At 36.9% G+C, this 18,147-nt stretch overlaps 1 protein-coding gene and 1 pseudogene across 9 annotated transcripts in view; both read left to right on the forward strand.

Moving 5' to 3' along the window:
• The window catches only part of CCDC66 (coiled-coil domain containing 66), a 62,019-nt gene that overhangs the window by 25,839 nt on the left and 18,033 nt on the right, over positions 1–18,147 (forward strand). For all 9 annotated transcript variants that reach the window (XM_028517833.2, XM_036030934.1, XM_036030932.1 and 6 more), the window contains 5 exons: positions 6,139–6,389; positions 6,885–6,969; positions 9,425–9,586; positions 14,666–14,810; positions 15,259–15,399. In XM_028517833.2, the coding sequence (XP_028373634.1) occupies positions 6,139–6,389; positions 6,885–6,969; positions 9,425–9,586; positions 14,666–14,810; positions 15,259–15,399 (784 nt within the window). The remainder of the gene's footprint in view (positions 1–6,138; positions 6,390–6,884; positions 6,970–9,424; positions 9,587–14,665; positions 14,811–15,258; positions 15,400–18,147) is intronic.
• Positions 207–3,077, forward strand: LOC114501774 (annotated as a pseudogene).

Consider the following 18,147-nt stretch of genomic DNA (forward strand, 5'->3'; position numbering starts at 1 on the left):
AATATACCAAACACATGGGCTTCCTGTACTTGGAGGGAAATTTATAGACTTAAATGCATTTCTTAGAAGAGAAAGACAAAACAAAACATCAATGATCTAAGTATTCATTTCAAGAAGTTAAGAGAAAGAACAGGAAAAATTGAATCCAAAGGAAGTAGTAGGAAAGAAAAAATAAGATTGGTGTGGCTATCAATAAAATTAGAAACATGTGCAATAGAGAGAAGAAAGCCAGAAATTGTTTACAAAGGTATTTAAATTGATAGAGTCCTTGAACAATTGGCAATTAAAAATGAGACATCAGTAAAGAGTCTGGTCATTTAAAAAATGAGCATATTACGAACAACTTTTGCCAATGCATTAGAGAATTTAGCTGAAAAATTGATGCTATTAGACAAATTACTAAAGTGATACAAGAAATCGGAAGTCTGAATGAATCTAAACTTATTAAAGACATGGAACTCATCATTAAAAACCTTATAAAGTGAACTCCAGGCCAGGTGTATTTATTGGTGACTTCTTCCAGACAAGGTAGAAAGTAAAACTTTTCCAAGGTTCTTTATGAGGAAAGTATAAAGAGGTGAATACCTGATAACCAAAGCTAACAAAACAAATATTTTTGATAACAAAACCTGACAAGACAATAAAAGGAAGAAAAATATTAATTCATCATGATCAGTTGGATTTATTAGGGAACACAAGCTAGGTTTACCATTCAGAATTTAATATTATATTTATAGAAGTAATAGGGAAATTTAATCAGAAGGGCTGGATATAAAATTAATCCATGTGTACTGGCACAACATTGAAATCTGGCATAAACAGAAAAAAGGTGATAAGCAGTCCCCTTAATCAAAAGTTCTGCTCTTTGAATATTACTGTTAGATTATAAAATACAGAAAAGTAAAAACTACCTATCTAATAAAGGACTTACATCTAGAATATATTTTTTTTAAAAACCCAAGTTATAAGAAAAAACTCACTTTTTAAAAATAAGCAAAAGATTTTGAACAGACCTGGCTCCAAAGAAGATATATAGCAAACAAACACATACCTCTATAGTCCTGGTTCCAGGGGATTTTAAAGAAATTTTCAAGTTTAAAAAATTATTTCAGCCCTTTGTTTATGCTCTTACTCTTGGAAGAGCTTTTTTTTTCCTAGCTCAGTGTCCTGAAATTGACCATCCACTATCCACACAAATGCCTTTTCTGCCTGATGAGTGGACAAGATAGGTAGGTGGACAGTGTCTAGAATGAGGAGGCTCTTGATGGATGGGCTGGCAAGCAGGACTATCGTGGATCATGGCAAAATCACCACTGAGTGACTGTTTTCAAAGCTATCTTTTAATAAACAGTTTTAAGGAAAGAATGGAATGAAACAGAACCAGGTATTTAATGTGGACCACTTGCAAACCCCTCTATTTTCAGTTCTGATTTAGCAGCTGACATTCATACATTTATGTTATGAATAAGAGTTAGTGTTTCCTAACATAGAATGAGTTGAAGGTAGCTAAAGAATTATATTAGGACCCTGTAACATGTCAGGACCTGTTTGTGAGGAAGGGTATATGGAATACCAATGAAAAAATTTTCACTCAAGGCAGTCACTTGAGAATAGAATAGGCTGAATGTGGATGTTTTAAAAAGGAGATTTTACATAGGAGAAGGGAAGTCTTGGGTCTATAATATGAGGGAGATAAAGTGAAAGTTTGAGTAAGTCTGGGGGAAAAGGGTTCTTAATTTAGGGATGAATTAATGGAAGGGAGGTGTTAGGTGTAGCCAAATCACATTTATTACAGTGTGTCTTGTGTTCCCATTTGCCTTAGCTTAAATTAAATTAGCTCAGTAGCCAAAAGGGAAATTTCATTCTACCTCCCACTTCTTCCTACCCACCCAAATCCTTATACTTTCATTACTCTAACTGAATGCACATTGGGGAAACTTAGGGGAAAGAAAGTAATAAAAGGTTTCTTAGACAATCCTGCAGAGCTTCATAAGGCTGCCTGCCTGCCACTGAAGGTTTCCAGCACTATAAAGGCCTGGATCTTCTTTCTCCTTTGCCTGGCCAGAGGATCTTGGCAGCCCCTTAGCAGGGAGCCCTGCCTGATGAGACATAGGTTGTGGAGGAAATGGTGGCTGAGGTGGCTGAGGTACACATGGGAGCCAACCCTGTCCAAGTGGAAGGAGAAGTTGAAGAAAGTGCTGAGGAAGAAGTGCTGAAAACTTGTGCTGGAACCACCACTGCAAACATGGTGGGGTGTGACAGCTGGATGAGAACAACACCCCCATGTGTGCATGCCATGATCCTATCAGCTGCCCTGCCCCAATTGCTGAGTTTTAGAAGGTGTGCAGCAATACCAATGAGACCTTTGACCTGTCCTGCTACTTCTTTGGCACCAACAAGTGCAACCTGGAGGGCAGCAAGAGCCACAAACTCCCCCTGGACTACATTAGACCCTGCAAATATATCCCCCCCACTGGACGTCAAGCTGACTGAATTCCCTCTACACATGTGGGACTGGCTCAGGAACATGCTGGTCACCCTGTGTGAAAGGATGAGGGCAACAACCTTCTAACCAAGAAGCAGAGCTGCGGGTGAAGAAGATCCATGAAAACAGAAGTGCCTGGAGTTTGGAACACATGCCATGTTGCTGCTGGCCTAGGACTTTGAGAACTACAACGTGTACATTTTCCTTGTGTTCTGGCAGTTGGTCAGCTGGACCAGCACCCCACTGACAGGTACTTGTCCCATACTAAGCTGGTCCCACTGCTTGCACCTCTCATCCTGATGGAGCACTTGCACCACCTGCTTTTTTGAGATCTGTGACCTGGACAGCAACAAGTACATCACTCTGATTGAGTGGGCCAGCTGCTTTGGCATCAGGGAGCTGGATAGCAACAAGTACAAATATCCCCTGATCTAAATCCACACTTTCTTCAGCAGTACCAGATTCTATCTCTTTAACCTTTCCCTTCATATTTCAAACCTCAAATGTTTAAAATGTTTGCATGGTGTGTTATTCTACCTGGAGACAAGGTGCTAATATAGATTTTTAAAAATGAGCACATCAATGGTGCTAAAAATGGAAATGGAGCCCTGGCTGGCGTAGCTCAGTGGATTGAGCTCGGGCTGTGAACCAAAATGTCGCAGGTTTGATTCCCAGTCAGGGTACATGCCTGGGTTGCAGGCCATGACCCCCAGCAACCGCACATCGATGTTTCTCTTTTTCTCCCTCCCTTCCCTCTCTAAAAATAAATAAATAAAATCTTTTAAAAAATGGAAATGGTAACCCAAGTCACGACATCTTAGATAAAACTTGGCCCTTTGCTCACCCACTAATAGTCCCATTTTTTTCTGGTCATTTGAAGCACTGGCCGTTGTCTTGGTGGCAAATGGGTGGGAACTTTGAGCTGTTCACATCTGCGTTCAACACATAGCATCTCAAAGTTGCTCTTTGTTCCTCTGTTTCAAACTAATGTTTACCAAGTGAGACTTTTATGTTAATTTTATTTCAGGTTGTTGGCTGCAGGTGGGATCTTTCCCATGTGGCCTGAAGGTGGGCAAAAGGAAGTAAACAGACATGTAAGGTTGGCAAGAATGCTTCTGGGGCTAGAGGACTAGTGGTTGGAGAAATTTCTGGAACACCCACTGACCAGAACAGCAGATAACTAGTCGTGTTTGCCTGGGCTGAACTGAAAGAACATGAGGTTGTGTTATGTAACTATGTAAGCTCTCACTTTAACCCAGTTCCTCCCCATTTTCCCCCGCTACCAGGACCAATTTTTTCACCTTATGCGGTTGGTCAAACTTTTGGGAGCAGGGAACCATCAGTTCTCTAGAATCCACAAAGCCTTGGGGTTAGGGGCATGTGGCTTTAGATCACCACGTACTATAGGGCTTCTCCTTTCCCGTCTTTAGGAGTAGCAGGACTGGGAAGGTGTTTCAGCCAGGAAAGGCAAAATCAAAAGTGAGGTATAGAACATTGTAAAACAGAAAAAGTGGAGTTAATGAATTGGTTTTGTTTTCTGAGTTTTTTGTTTGTTTCAGATGGCTGTCTGAGAATTCTTTTCCTCAGTTTCTAGCATGTTCCTCCTTTCCTTCCCTCCCCCCTTTTCCTCCTGTTAATCAAGGGAAACTTCAAAGTCAATGGGATGGTCAGATCTCATAGGCTGAGAACTTGTTCCCCTCCAAGCATTTAGTGAAAAAGCTGCTTACTAATCATGCAGACTCTCGCCATGATGTGGAGAGTTTGACAAATCTTTAAAAATAAAAGTAACGACTTAAAAAAAAAAGTTTCCTAGTTGGAGAAGTGAAATGAATTATTCAGGTGGCAAGCAAGTATTTGGTAATCATTTTGTAAGACATCCTTGAGTAAGAAAATGAATATTTAATTAAGAGAACTGATTGTTAACTTTCCCACTAAGTTGTAAATATATATCTATAAAAGATTTTGAGAAGTTTTAGGAATTTTCAAGGATAATTTTGACTTGTGCAGAATAATTTGCAATGTCACTAAAATTTGAAACCAGATCTAGTTATATCAGACTTAGGAAAACAGGTCACAGAATTCTAAGATTGATATAGTGTCAATGTTGAGAATTTCTTACAAGAAATTCAGAGAGCCCATGTGTTTTTCTTTTCCCCTTTGACCTCTAAAATAACATTTCTAGAGATAGAAGACCTGTTAAGTTATTTACCTGAAGATAGTGCTCATTTTGGAGTTGTTCTTTTATACTCAAATAAATGTGATGGGTTTTTAAAAACCTGTTTAATATTATGTAGGAGTACCTGAGATGCTAAGGGTTTTTTTTTCTTTTTGTATGAGTATTTCCTATTTACTGATGAAAGCAATTCATTGCAAACTATGAGCTTTTGTCTTTGTTTCTGGTAAAAACAAGGGCAGACAGTAACATTTTGAAGTATATTGCCATTGTATTCTGTCAAACTATTTAAAATTATGTCCTGCAGTTATTTCACATAACAAAATGTTGCATTTCAGGACAATTAGAGTAGAATACATTCTTTGGTTTTTGTTAGAGAATATTAAATTCATAAATTAAAGCAACAACAAATTTTTATGGTACTCTTTTATTTTTGGCTTTCTTATAATTCAAGGACTTAATCTGGACACAATATATTTTTCTTATTGAAACGTCAGAGATTGTGATAAGGCTATAGTAGCCGAAATGGAAAAGCAGGATATTCTAGAAATAGACATTATTCAGTAGAGAAAAAATCAGTCTCTTATCCTCCTGGCTCTGGTCCAAAGGCAATTTTTTTGTATTTTGAAGCCAAATGTAAAACAATATTCATCTATTTTAAATTATCAGTATAACTCCTTTCAAAATCTAAGTGAGACTATGTTAGGATAGAACTTTGGAAATCCTGTAATTGTTTCAGAGAAATAATTTTCTATTTTTCATTAGAAAATTCCCTTTCCTTATATGGGGCAGGGCAAAAGTAGGATTACAGTTGTAAAGAACATGTTGTACATATATTGATGGCTATTTAGATTGCTTCCAAATCTTGGCTATTGTAAATAATGCAGCAGTGAACATAGGGATGCATATATCTTTTTGAATTAGTGTTTTGGATTTCTTCGGATAAATACCCAGAAGTGGAATTCTAGGTCATAAGGTAGTTCTGTTTTTAATTTTTTGAGGAACCTCCATACTTTTCCACAGTGGCTGCACCAGTTTACAATTTTACTAATTGTACATGAGAGTTCCCTTTTCCCAACATCATAACTAATATTTGTTGTTTGTTGATTCATGAATGATAGCCACTCTGACAGGTGTGAATTTCACATTTTTAATCTTAAAAGTATTCTGAAACTATTTGATACGACTAGAGTATACCAGATATTCCACATTTACTCTTGTGAACCTTTTATTGAATACATTTAAAAAGTGTGGTTTTTCTCATATTTTCTTTTAAGAAATTTCCCAATTCTTTGAATTTCTTATATTCCCCAAGCTTCTTATTTAAATGTGTATGGAATCAATACAGAAAGCATTTGTTAATTTTTATGATGTTTATTCTGCTTATGGTGACTTAGAAATCATGTTTGATTTTCATTTAAGATTTTACACGTGAGAACAATTGGAAAAATTCTTAGCAATTCTTATTTGTCATGATTAGGATGAGGAACATGACAGATGGGCAATACATTTTGATTCATTGAAGAGTTATCCTGGTTCTCAGTCCCAACTGTCCTCTCGGTCATCACACAAACAACCAGAGTACTTCTGTGTCTCTCCGGACACTCAGGAGCTGGCTGATATCAGCAGTGTTTATACACCTACAACTGGAAGCCAGATTGAACCTTCAGAAGAGGAACATATAGCAAAACCTGTTAGAGGTGTGGTGATTGCAAACAGTCAAAAAACAAAGTAAGTGCATACTTCAGTATTTATTGAGGTTTTAAAAAGTCTGTTCTTTATGAGGACTGTTAATACATTTATAATATATAATCTTAACTGATTTTAGGTTTGGTATTTTTCTTTAGTGTAGAAGTAACTAGACCTGGCTGGTGTAGCTTAGTGGATTGAGCCCTGGCCTGAGAACAAAAAGGTTGCTGGTTTGATTCCCAGTAGGGGACAGCTAGGTCCCCAGTAGGGGGCACGTGAGAGGCAACCACACATTGATATTTCACTCACTCCCTTCCCCTCTCTCTAAAAATAAATAAGTAAAATCTTAAAAAAAAAAGCTGCAGATTGATACTTGCAGGATAGTCATGGAGATGTGGAAGAAATTAAGTCATTAAATTTTTATTTAAAAAAATAAAGTAGAAGTAAGTAGTAGATATATCCGAAACAAAAATGATTTAGTACCTCGTTAAACACATATTTTGGTGGCTTTAAATAGGTAATATATCTCTTTTGCAGCTTCCTTCGTTCGATGACTGCCCTCTTGGACCCAGCTCAGATTGAGGAACGAGATAGGCGGCGACAAAAGCAGTTAGAACATCAGGTATTGCATTGTAAAATATTGCTCTTTGCCTTATTTATAGGCAATAGACACCTAAGTAAATATAAATAAAATTTCATTATAAACTTACAGCATAGGCCTTGTTCAGTCCCTTGCCCATTTTTTAATTGGGTTATTTGTGTTCCTGGAGTGGAGCCTTGTGAGTTCTTTATATATTTGGGAGATCAAACCCTTGTCAGAGGTATCATTTGGAAATACATATTCCCATACATTTGGTTCCCTTTTCATTTTGTTGATGTTTTCTTCAGCCATGCAGAAGCTTTTTATTTTGATGAAGTCCCATTTGTTTATTCTTTCCTTTCTGTCCCTTGCTCTAAGGGACATATTGGTGAAAATATTGCTGTGTGGAATATCTTGAGATTTTCCTCCCTATGTTCTCCTCTAGGACTTTTATGGTGTCATGACTCATTTTAAATCTTTTATCCCTCTTGATTTTATTTTTGTATATGGTATCCGTTGGTGGTTGAGTTTCATTCCTTTGCATGTAGCTATCCAGATCTCCCAATACCATTTGTTCAAGAGGCTATTTTTACTCCTTTTTATGCTTTTGTTCCCTTTGTCAAATATTAATTGACCATAGAGCTTTGGGTTTATTGCTGGGCTCTCTATTCTGTTACATTGATCTATGTGTTTGTTCTTATGCCAGTACCAGACTGTTTTGATTATTATAACCTTGTAATATAGTTTGATGTTGGGTATTGTGATCCATCCCACTTTTTCTTTCTCAAAATTGCTACAGCTATTTGGGGTTGTTTATAGTTCCATATAAATTTTTGAAATGTTTGTTCTATATCTGTGAAATACATCATTGGTATTTTAGTAGGGATTGCATTCAATCTATGCATTGCTTTGGGTAGTATGGCCATTTTAATGATGTTATTTTTTCCAATCCATGAGCATGGTATATGCTTCCATTTGTATCTTTCCTTAATTTCTTTCTTCAGTCTTGTATAGTTTTTTGAATCCAGGTCTTTTACCTCCTTTATTTTTCTTGTTGCTATATCAAATGGGATTTTTTTCCTGATTTCTGTTTGTGATATTTCATTTGTGTACAAAAATGCCTTCAATTTCTGAATATTGATTTTGTATCCTGTTGTTTTGCCCATTTCACTTATTTGGTCAAGTAGTTTTTTGGTAGAGTATAGGATTTTCTATGTACACTATCATGTCATCTAGAAACAATGACAGTTTTGTTTTCTCCTTTCCAATTTGGATGCCTTTTTTTCTTTTTATTGTCTGATTGCTGTGGCTAAGACTTCCAATACTATGTTGAATAGGAGTGGTGAAAGTGAACATCCTTACTCATTCCTGATCTTAGTGTGAAAACTTTTAGTTTTTGCCCATTGAATATGATGTTGGCTGTAGGTTTCTCATATATGGCCTTTAGTATGTTGAGGTATGCTCCCTCTACTCCCATTTTGCCGAGTATTTTTATCATAAATGGGTGCTGTACCTTATCAAATGCTTTTTCTGCATCTGTTGTTATGATCATGATTTTTGCCTTTCCTTTTGTTTATGTGGTATATTACATCTATTGATTTGTGAATATTGTACCATCCTTGCATCCCTGGGATGAATCCCATTTAATCATGGTGTGTGATCTTTTTAATGTATTGCTGGATGCAGTTTTCCAATATTTTGTTGAGGATTTTAGTGTCTATGTTCATCAGCGACATTGGCCTGTAGTTTTCTTTCTTTGTAGTGTCTTTAACCGGTTTTGGGATTAGGATGATGCTGGCTTCAGAAAAAGAATTTGAGAGTCTTCCTTCATCTTGGATTTTTTGGAAAATCTGTTAAAGATGGGGTTAGCCCTTCCTTAAATGCTTTGTAACATTCTCCTGTGAAACTGTCCAGTCCAGGGCTTTTGTGTGCCAGGAGTTTTTTTATTACTACTTCAATTTCACCAACTTGTTATTGGTCTGTTCAGGCTTTCTGTTTATTATTCATTCAGTTTTGGAAGATTATACTTTTCTAGAAATTTGTCCATTTCACCCAGGTTTTCAAATTTCTTGGCATATAGTTGTTTGTAGTAATTTCTTACAGTCCTTTGTATTTCTGTAGTATTAGTTATAATCTATTCTCTTTCATTTCTGATTTTGTTTATTTGGGTCCTCTCTTTTTTTCTTGATGAGCCTACTTAAAGGCTTGTCGATTCTGTTTATCTTTTCAAAGAACCACCTCCTGGATTTATTAATCCTTTGAGTTGTTCTTTTAGTCTCTGTGTAGTTTAATTCTGCTCTGATATTGGTTATTTCCTTCCTTTTATTCACTGTGGACTTTGCTGTTGTTCCTCCAGTTCTTGTAGATATAAGGTTAAGTTGTTTATTTGAAATGTTTCTATCTTTAGGTAGGCCTGTATCACTATGAACTTCCCTCTCAGAACTGGATTTTTTAAAAAAAAATTTATGACAATGATTATGTGACTGTTTCTGACTAGAAAGCCATCACTGCTCAGGTAGAAGAGAAGCGTAGGAAGAAGCAGTTGCAAGAAGAGCAGAGAAAGAAGGAAGAACAAGAAGAGGAGCTTCGTTTAGCACGGGAACGAGAAGAGATGCAGAAGCAGTATGAAGAAGACATACTTAAGCAAAAACAAAAGGAAGTAGGTATTTATATTCTAATTGTAACATTTTAGAGCAAAAATGGATGTGTTCTTAAAAATTGTGAAGCTCTATGAGGAAACATTAAAGCTTTGCATAAAGAAAGTTGTGGAAGTTAGGGAGGAATTTAGAGGTTTTATTTCAAATGATTATTTCACAAGTGCTGTATTGCTTGGGTTTTTTTTTTTTTCTGCGTAGAAGAAAGTCAAAATGAGTTGTTATAGCACAAAACAGAAGTTATCCATAGTCTTGATTTTGAAATGTTTTCTAAGCAATAATTATATTAATAAATGTTTTAGAAATATTAAGAAAAATGATTGGCCTTTCTCTCTGTATCCTCTTGTGAATAGAAGTATATATTTGCAGTGATTGGCTGGGATTGATAATACAATTTGTTGCTGTGTTAGAGGTTTCCTCTGTGCTAAATAAAAGTCTTTTAAAAAGAATAGATGTTTGATCAACTAGGAGCATCCGTAACAAAGGTGTCCAACCTTTTGGCATCTCTGGGCCACACTGGAAAAAGAGGTGTGTTGGACCACACATTAAATACATTGTGACATGTGATCAGCAAAAAAAATCTCAAAATATTTTAAGTAAATTTATGATTTTGTGTTGGGCCACATTCATAGCCATCCTGGGCTACATGTGGCCTGTGGACCATGGGTTGAATGTCCCTGCTATAAGAGGTATAGACAGTATAGTTTATGTTGATGTCAAGCCGAACTGACAAAGAACAACTCATACTATCACATCAGTTGCTGAAGATTCTTGAGGTTTACAAAGTAGAACATAGAGCACTTCCCCTGGAGTTGGGAGGTAAGACTGAGACCTTTTATTTTCTTGCCTTTTGCAATCTTTACTCCAAAATTAGTTGATGAAGGGGCGCATGGTCTAGGTTTTGACTTCATTATATTGAATAGGCTGAGCCAGCCACTCCTATGAAATAACTATATACATGAAAAAAACTTAAAGTATCATTTGTTTGAATTGTAATAAATGGCCACATATTTTGTGTGTTATCTTTTAATAATCTCTTTTTAATCTTAATAGAAATCTGATGGAATGGACCATTGGTTTAGAAACTTTGAAAACTTTGTTAGTATAAACTTGAATGTAAAAGTGTTCTTATATATGTGGTCTAATGAGGCTGTAAAAAAGATTAGACTTCTGGTCAAAATGTTGGAATAGGTAAACACTGTGCTCATCTCCTCCCATGATCACATCCAAATTACACCTAAACTACACGGCAACAGTCATCATAACTGTCTGAAGTCTAGCCGAACAAAAGTCCTATAACTAAGGACATACAGAAGTCAGGTGGAGACTAGTAGGAGCAGCAGAGACATGGAATGGGCTCCTCCCATGCCTACATTTGGTGGTTAAAAATTGGGAAGGCTATCTCAGCTGTGGAGGTCCCCTGAGAAATGAGCATTTCCAGCTCAACACCAGGCTTCCAGCACACAGTTCCATTGCTGGGAGAAGTCCCTATAACTTCTGCTGTGAAATCAGTGGAGATTGTGGTCTGAGACAGAGTGAGATGGAGGTCTTCTGGAATTGCAGGGCCCATTCATAGATTTACTCACTGACAAACTCACTTGCTCTGATCTCCAGCCTTGGGGCAGCAGCTTGAAAAGTGCCAGGGTAGAACTGAATTGTCTGGGTTTGGGACAAGGACTGGAGGGGCAGCTTTCTCCCAGACCAAAGTACTGGCAGAAGCCATTATTCATTTGTTTTACCCAACCCACACCCAGCCTTCAGGCTTAAACAGATGCCAGATCTGAATTTCCATTAACCTAACACCATTCACGCTGCCTGGTGAGTCTCTGAGGCCCTGTCCCACCCAACTTTTGGGCCCACCCAAGTTGCTTCCAGTGCTATAACATTTTCCATACAAATGGCCTGTGTTGGCTTGTGCTGTGGGCTTTCCTAAAATCTCTCAAGGGTTCAGAAACTCCAGACAAGTAGCATCTGGCTTTGAAGTGTTCTATACCTGTTGCTAGGCAGCCCTAAGCCCGGCACTAGCAGCAGCCTGCCTCAGTTTGCAGCTTAGCCTCTCCCATGCACCTCCACACCCAGCACAAGTTGCAGGCATCTTATACAGTGTCCCTGGGCAGGGCACAATCACTGACCTTGGCCTGTACCAGAGGCCCCAGAACCAACACACCCTGTGGCCAGCTTCAGACCACACCAGAGTACCACTCAACCACCTCCACAAACTATATACCCAAAGGGCAGACTCTGCAGGCATCAGAGTCCCACTAAAGAGAATCTTGCTTCATGGGGTCAACACCTGCACACCACTTCCTCTGCTTTGGACACGGCCAGTCCTTACAACCAATCAGAGAGAGTCAGTCCCACCAATTGATGAGCCAACAGCAATGAAGGCTCAACTACAACAGGAGAACACATTCTACTTACACAGGAGACATACCTGGAGCACCTGGCTCAGGTGACCAGTAGATTGAGCCACTGGGCCTCATAGGACACCTACTATATAAAGTCACACTACCAAGACTAGGAGATGTGGCAGCTGTATGTAATACATAGAAACAAACACAGGGAGGCAGCCAAAATGAGACAAATATGCCCCAAATGAAAGAACAGAACAAAACTACAGAAAAAGAACTAAACAAAATGGAGATATGCAATCTATCAGATGCAGAGTCCAAAACACTGGCTATAAGGATGTTCAAAGAAATTCAGGGAAGAATAGAAAATCTCAATGAGAACTCCAACAAAAAGATAGGAAACATAAAAATAGAGATAGAAAATATAAAAAAGAATCATTCAGAAGTGTAGAATAAAATAACTGAAATGTAGAATATATTAGAGGTAATAACAGTAGATCAGGTGAGGCAGGTGAAGCAGAGGATTGAACCTACAATTTGGATGACAAGGCAGCAGAAAACATTCAGTCAGAACAGCATAAAGAAAAAAGAATCCAAAAAATATGAAGCTAGTTGAAGGGACTTCTGGGACAACTTCAAGTGTACTAACATTTGTATCATAGGGTTACCAGAATGAAAAGAAAGAGCAAGAAATTTAAAACTAATTTGAAGAAATAATGATGGAAAACTTCTTTAACCTGGTAAAGGATGTGGACATACATGCCTAGGAAGCACAGAGATTCCTAAACAAGAATGAACTCAAAGAAGCCCATATTAACATACATCATAATTAAAATGTCAAAGGTTAAATAGAGATTTTTAAAAGCATCAAACAAAAATCAGTTACCTACAAGGGAATTCCCATAAGCCTATCGGCTGATTTCTCAACAGAAACTTTCAGGCCAGAAGGGATTCAAAATATTCAAAGTGGTAAAAAGCAAGAACCTACAACCAAGAATACTCTACCCAGCAAAGCTATCATTTAGAGTCAAAGGACATATAAGGAGCTTCCCAGACAAGAAAAGCTAAAGGAGTTCATCATCAAACCAGTATTATAGGAAATGTTCAAGGGACGTCATTAAAAAGAAGGAAAGTAAAATATCAAAAGTGTGAATAATAAAATGTTCATAACTACATACCTACCAATACTTACTTTAAATGCAAATGGATTAAATGCTCCAATCAAAAGACATAGGGTGGCTGAATGGAAAAGAGAACAAGACCCATACATATATTACCTACAAGAGGCCCACTTCAGATCAAAAGACACAGACTGAAAGTAAATGGATAGAAAAAGATATTTCATGGGCTGGAGACAACAAAAAGAGCTGAGGTAGCAACACTTGTATCAGACAAAGTAGACTATAAAACAAAGACTGTATCAAGATACAAAGAAGGACTCAGCAATTCCATTATCTGAGTATCGATCTGAAGAAACTCCAAACACTAATTGAAAAAGTCCTGTGCATCTCCATGTTCATTGCAGCATTATTTACAGTAGCCAAGATATAGAAGCAGCCTAGGTGTTCATCAATAGGTGAATGTTTTAAAAAGAGGTGGTATGTATATATACAATGGATTATTACTTAGCCACAAAGAACAGAATCTTGCCATCTGTGATGATATGGATGGACCTAAAGAGAATTATGTAAAATGAGTGAGTCAGAGAAAGACAAATGCCATATGATTTCATTTACATGTGGAATCTGAAAAACAAAATATACATAACAGAAAGAGATTCAAAGATACAGAGAACATTTTGATGTTTTGTCGGATGTGGGAGGGTTGGGTGAAAAACGGGGAGGGATTAAGATATGCAAATTGTCAGAAAAAGAGTCCCAGGGATGTAAAGTATAGCATAGGGTCTGTGGTCAGTAATATTGTAATAACTGTGTGTGGTGTCAGATGGGTTCTAAACTTATCGGGATGATCACTTTCTAAGTTATATAAATGTGTAATCACTCTGTTTTACCTGAAACTAATATATTGTAGATCAGCTGTAATTGAAAAATAAAAAAAAATTACTGAAAAAATTAAAATCCCATAAATCAAGAACAAAAAGACAAAAACCTAATAAAAGAATGAGCAAAAGACTGAAACAGGTAATTTACCACTTTACAAAAGAAAACAGCCAATGAATATTTTAAAAGAAGCTTATTCTCATTAGTCATCAGTAAAGTGTAAATTAAAACCACAATGAAATGCCATTTTATATCCACCAAAATGGCTAAAATTAAAAAGACTAACATTGTACTCTGGCTGGTGTGGCTCAGTGGATTGAGTGCCAGCCTGCAAAGTAAAAGGTTGCCAGTTTGATTCCCAGTCAGGGCACATGCCTGGGTTACAGGCCAGGTCCCCAGCAGGGGGCACTTAAGCAGCAACCACATACTGATATTTTTCTCCCTCTCTTTCTCTCCCTCTCTAAAAATAATTAAATAGGATCTTTAAAAAAGAAGAATTATTCTCATTTAAAATAATAAAAATAAAAAGGCTGATATTGCTTTTAAAAAAGAGACGTTAAAATGTAAGCTTCAAAAGGGGAGGAAATTGCCCTGTTGACTGTTTTATTCCCAGTATCTTGAATACAGCCTGGCACACAGTAGGAGCTAAAAAATTATCTACTGAGAGAAAATAGTTAAGTTTGTATGTGTTTGATAATTTATTTAATGAATATTTGCAATTTATTATTAATAGGAAATTATAACTCTCAAGACAAATGAACTGTTCCAGACGATGCAGAGAGCACAGGAGCTGGCACAGAGACTGAAACAAGAACAAAGAATTCGAGAATTGGCTCAAAAGGGACATGACACTTCTAGATTGATGAAAAATCTTGGTGGTAAGCACTTAACTAGAATTTTATTTATAATATTTTTAGTTGACTTTAAATGACTATTTTTAATAGCTTTAACACCCCTATTAACTAAATATTTTTAAAGGAATTTTAGACCTTGAACTAATAATGCATTTTTGGGGGGTGGGGGGAGATTACCTTAAGAGTACAACTATATAGTGTTACATTTTTCAGTGTGTTTTCACATAATTTTCTTATTTTGCTCACAATAAGTAAAATGAATACTTTTGTGCCCATTTTTATGGAGACATTCAATAAGGGATAATAAGAATGAGGGTAACTTTTTGTAAGAAACGTTAGGCTAGCCCTTCTAAATATTTTTTCATTTTTCATCTTGATTAGTTAACAGTCTTGTTCATATTTAGTTTCTGCTATTCATAATTTTACTCTTCCTCAACTATCATTTTATCCAATTATTTATTTCTCTTGCCAGTTGATTCAGTACAAGTGGAATTTAATGAATCTACTAACAACATTTCAAATTCAAGACATAGCTTGGATGAAGTCAGTGGTAAAATGAATACATGTATTAGTTCTGTGAACTCTTCTAAGAAGGATACTGGTGTGCAAACAGGTATTTGTTTAGAAATTATTATTTGGTTTAAAGTTTACTTCAAATTAAGTCAGAATTGGAATCAAGTTCAGTTACTTTAAAACAAAAATTAAAGGAATTGAAGGTTTTCAGTAGGTTAAAAAGTAAAAGAATGTCTTGATTTTTCAATTTTCTATAACTTATTGAGATATAATTCACATAGTATAAAATTAACCCTTTTTACAGTTTAGGTTTTTTATTTTATTTACTTCTTTAAAGATTTTATTTATCTATTTTTAGAGAGAGGGGAAGGGAGATAGAAAGAAAGGGAGAGCAACATCAATGTGTGGTTGCCTCTCTCATGCCCCCTACTGGGGACCTGGCCTGCAGCACAGGCATGTGCCCTGACTGGGAATCGAACCAACAACCCTTTCGTTCACAGGCCGTCACTCAATCAATTGAGCCACACCAGCCAGGGACAGTTCAGTGTTTTTTCAAATAGTTCAATTTACTTTTTATATTCAGAGTTGTACAAGCATCATTACAGTGAATTTTAGAACATTTTTGTCATTCCATAAAGAAATCCAGTACCCATCAACAGTCACTCTCCATTTCCTCTCTCTTCTCCATTCCTAGGCAACCACTCATCTACTTTCTGTCTATAGATTTGCCTATTTCAGACATTTCCTATAATTGGAATCCTATCCATTGTGTGGTCTTCTGGATTTTTTTTACTTAGCATAATATTTTAAGGTTCATCTATGTTATATCATGTATTAGTATTTCATTTTTATCACTGAATAATATTCATTTTACGGATATCCCACAATTTGTTTATTCCTTCATCATTTAATGTGCATTTGGGTTATTTCTCCTTTTTGGCTATTGTGAGTATGCCACTATGAACATTCATGTGCAAATTACTGTGTAGACATAAATTTTCAGATCTCTTGGGAGAAACAAGTAGCATTGCTAAACCATGTAGTAACTATATGTTTAGCATTTAGAGTAACTACCAAACTTTTCCAAAGCAGCTGTGCCATTTTATATTTCTACCCACAAGGTTTGAGTTTTCTGATTACTCTATATCCTTGTTCACAATTATAATCCTTATGGTTATAAAGTGGTTTCTCGTTATGGTTTTGATTTGCATTTCCCAAATGACTAATGATGTTGAGCATATTTTCATTTGCTCATTTAAAATTTTTACATAGGTAATAAGGTAATATCCATAGTGGGTACCATTATCATAGGTCTTCATGCTTACTAAGAATTCTTTTAGGCCTCCACCTATCTGTCCCGGAAATCTTTTTCTTTTTTTTTTTTTTAAATAATTTCCAGGCAATTTCTTTACCTTTTCATTTTTCTCATTCAGGGTATAACTGACATGTAACATTAGTTTCAGGTGTATAATATCATTATTTAATATTTGTATATATTTCAAAATAATTACTACAAGAAGTTAACATTTATCATCATACAGAGTTATAATTTTTTTCTTCTGATGATAACTTTTAAATACTCTTACCAACTTACAAATATTCAATACAGTATTTTTATTATTTGGTATAGCATTTTTGTTATTTTATTACTTTGAAACCTCACCCAATTTTATTGATTTTAGAGAGAGAGAGAGAGAAAAAAACATCCATGTGAGAGCAAAACATCCATTGGTTGCTTCCCATTTATGTTCTTACTGTAAATAGAACCCACAACCATCTATATACCCTGACAGTGGATGAGCCCACAACTTTTTGTTGTATGGGATGATGCTTTAACCAACTGAGCCACCAGGCCAGGGATTACAGTATTATTAATACAGTTGACCCTCGAACAACATGAGTTTGAACTGCACTGGTCCAATTATGTGTGGGTTTTTTTGTTTGTTTTTTTCAGTTGACCTGTGTAGTTAAGTTGACCTGTGTAGTTGACCCATGCAGTTCAAGCCCCTGTTGTTCAAGGGTCAGTCCACAGTTGGGAATCTGTGAATGTTTAGGGCCAGTTGCAATTATATATGGATTTTCAATGGTGCAGGAGAATAGTACCACTCACCTTCACATTGTTCAAGGGTCAGGTATATTCACCATGTTACTGAACAACAACAAAAAAAAGGCAGAAGTTCAGCTACCTGCTGGCACAAAAGCCAAACTCAAGAGGCAGGTGCTGATGCAAAAGGAAAGAAGTTTGATTTGCATGTTGTGCCATTTTGAAGAATGGGGAACTCCTTGTCTCTTAGCTCATCTCCTCTTAGTAACCCATCCTCAGCAAGACCAGAACAAAGGGCAGTGCCCAGAGTTCCTGCTGTATTTTAAAGTATCGTCCTTTGGGGCCTGCAGGTGGCTGCTGAGTGATCGTCCAGGTAGCTTAGCTTGTTCCCAGCTGCTGTTGGGCTTCAGACTCCCTCCTGGAGGCTGCATGTGGAGCCAGTGTGGTCATGGCCATGCTGCTGCTAGGGCCATAAGGTCACATGCTTCCAGATGAAAGAGCACATGAACACCCTGGTAAATGCTTCACCAGGTCAGCAAGAGAAAGAGCAAAACTCCCTTCTAGAGGCCATGGGCCACGCAGCTACTAAGACCACATGGCCCATGGAGGGCAGACCAGTGTACCCACTGGGTGCAGGTTTCAAGCAGTGAGCAACAAGCAAGAGCTAGAGCATTTCTTTGTTCTCCTGCGACTGTGTCTATTTTGGGTGTAGGATGGGCCAGATGCTTTCTCAAGATGACCAATTAACTTCCTAAACTTTCAGGTGCTGTGGGTGGGTCTGCCTCCCAACCAATCCCTTCTTTA

The sequence above is a fragment of the Phyllostomus discolor genome, chromosome 7, assembly GCF_004126475.2.
Source record: "Phyllostomus discolor isolate MPI-MPIP mPhyDis1 chromosome 7, mPhyDis1.pri.v3, whole genome shotgun sequence".
Taxonomy (NCBI): Eukaryota; Metazoa; Chordata; class Mammalia; order Chiroptera; family Phyllostomidae; genus Phyllostomus; species Phyllostomus discolor.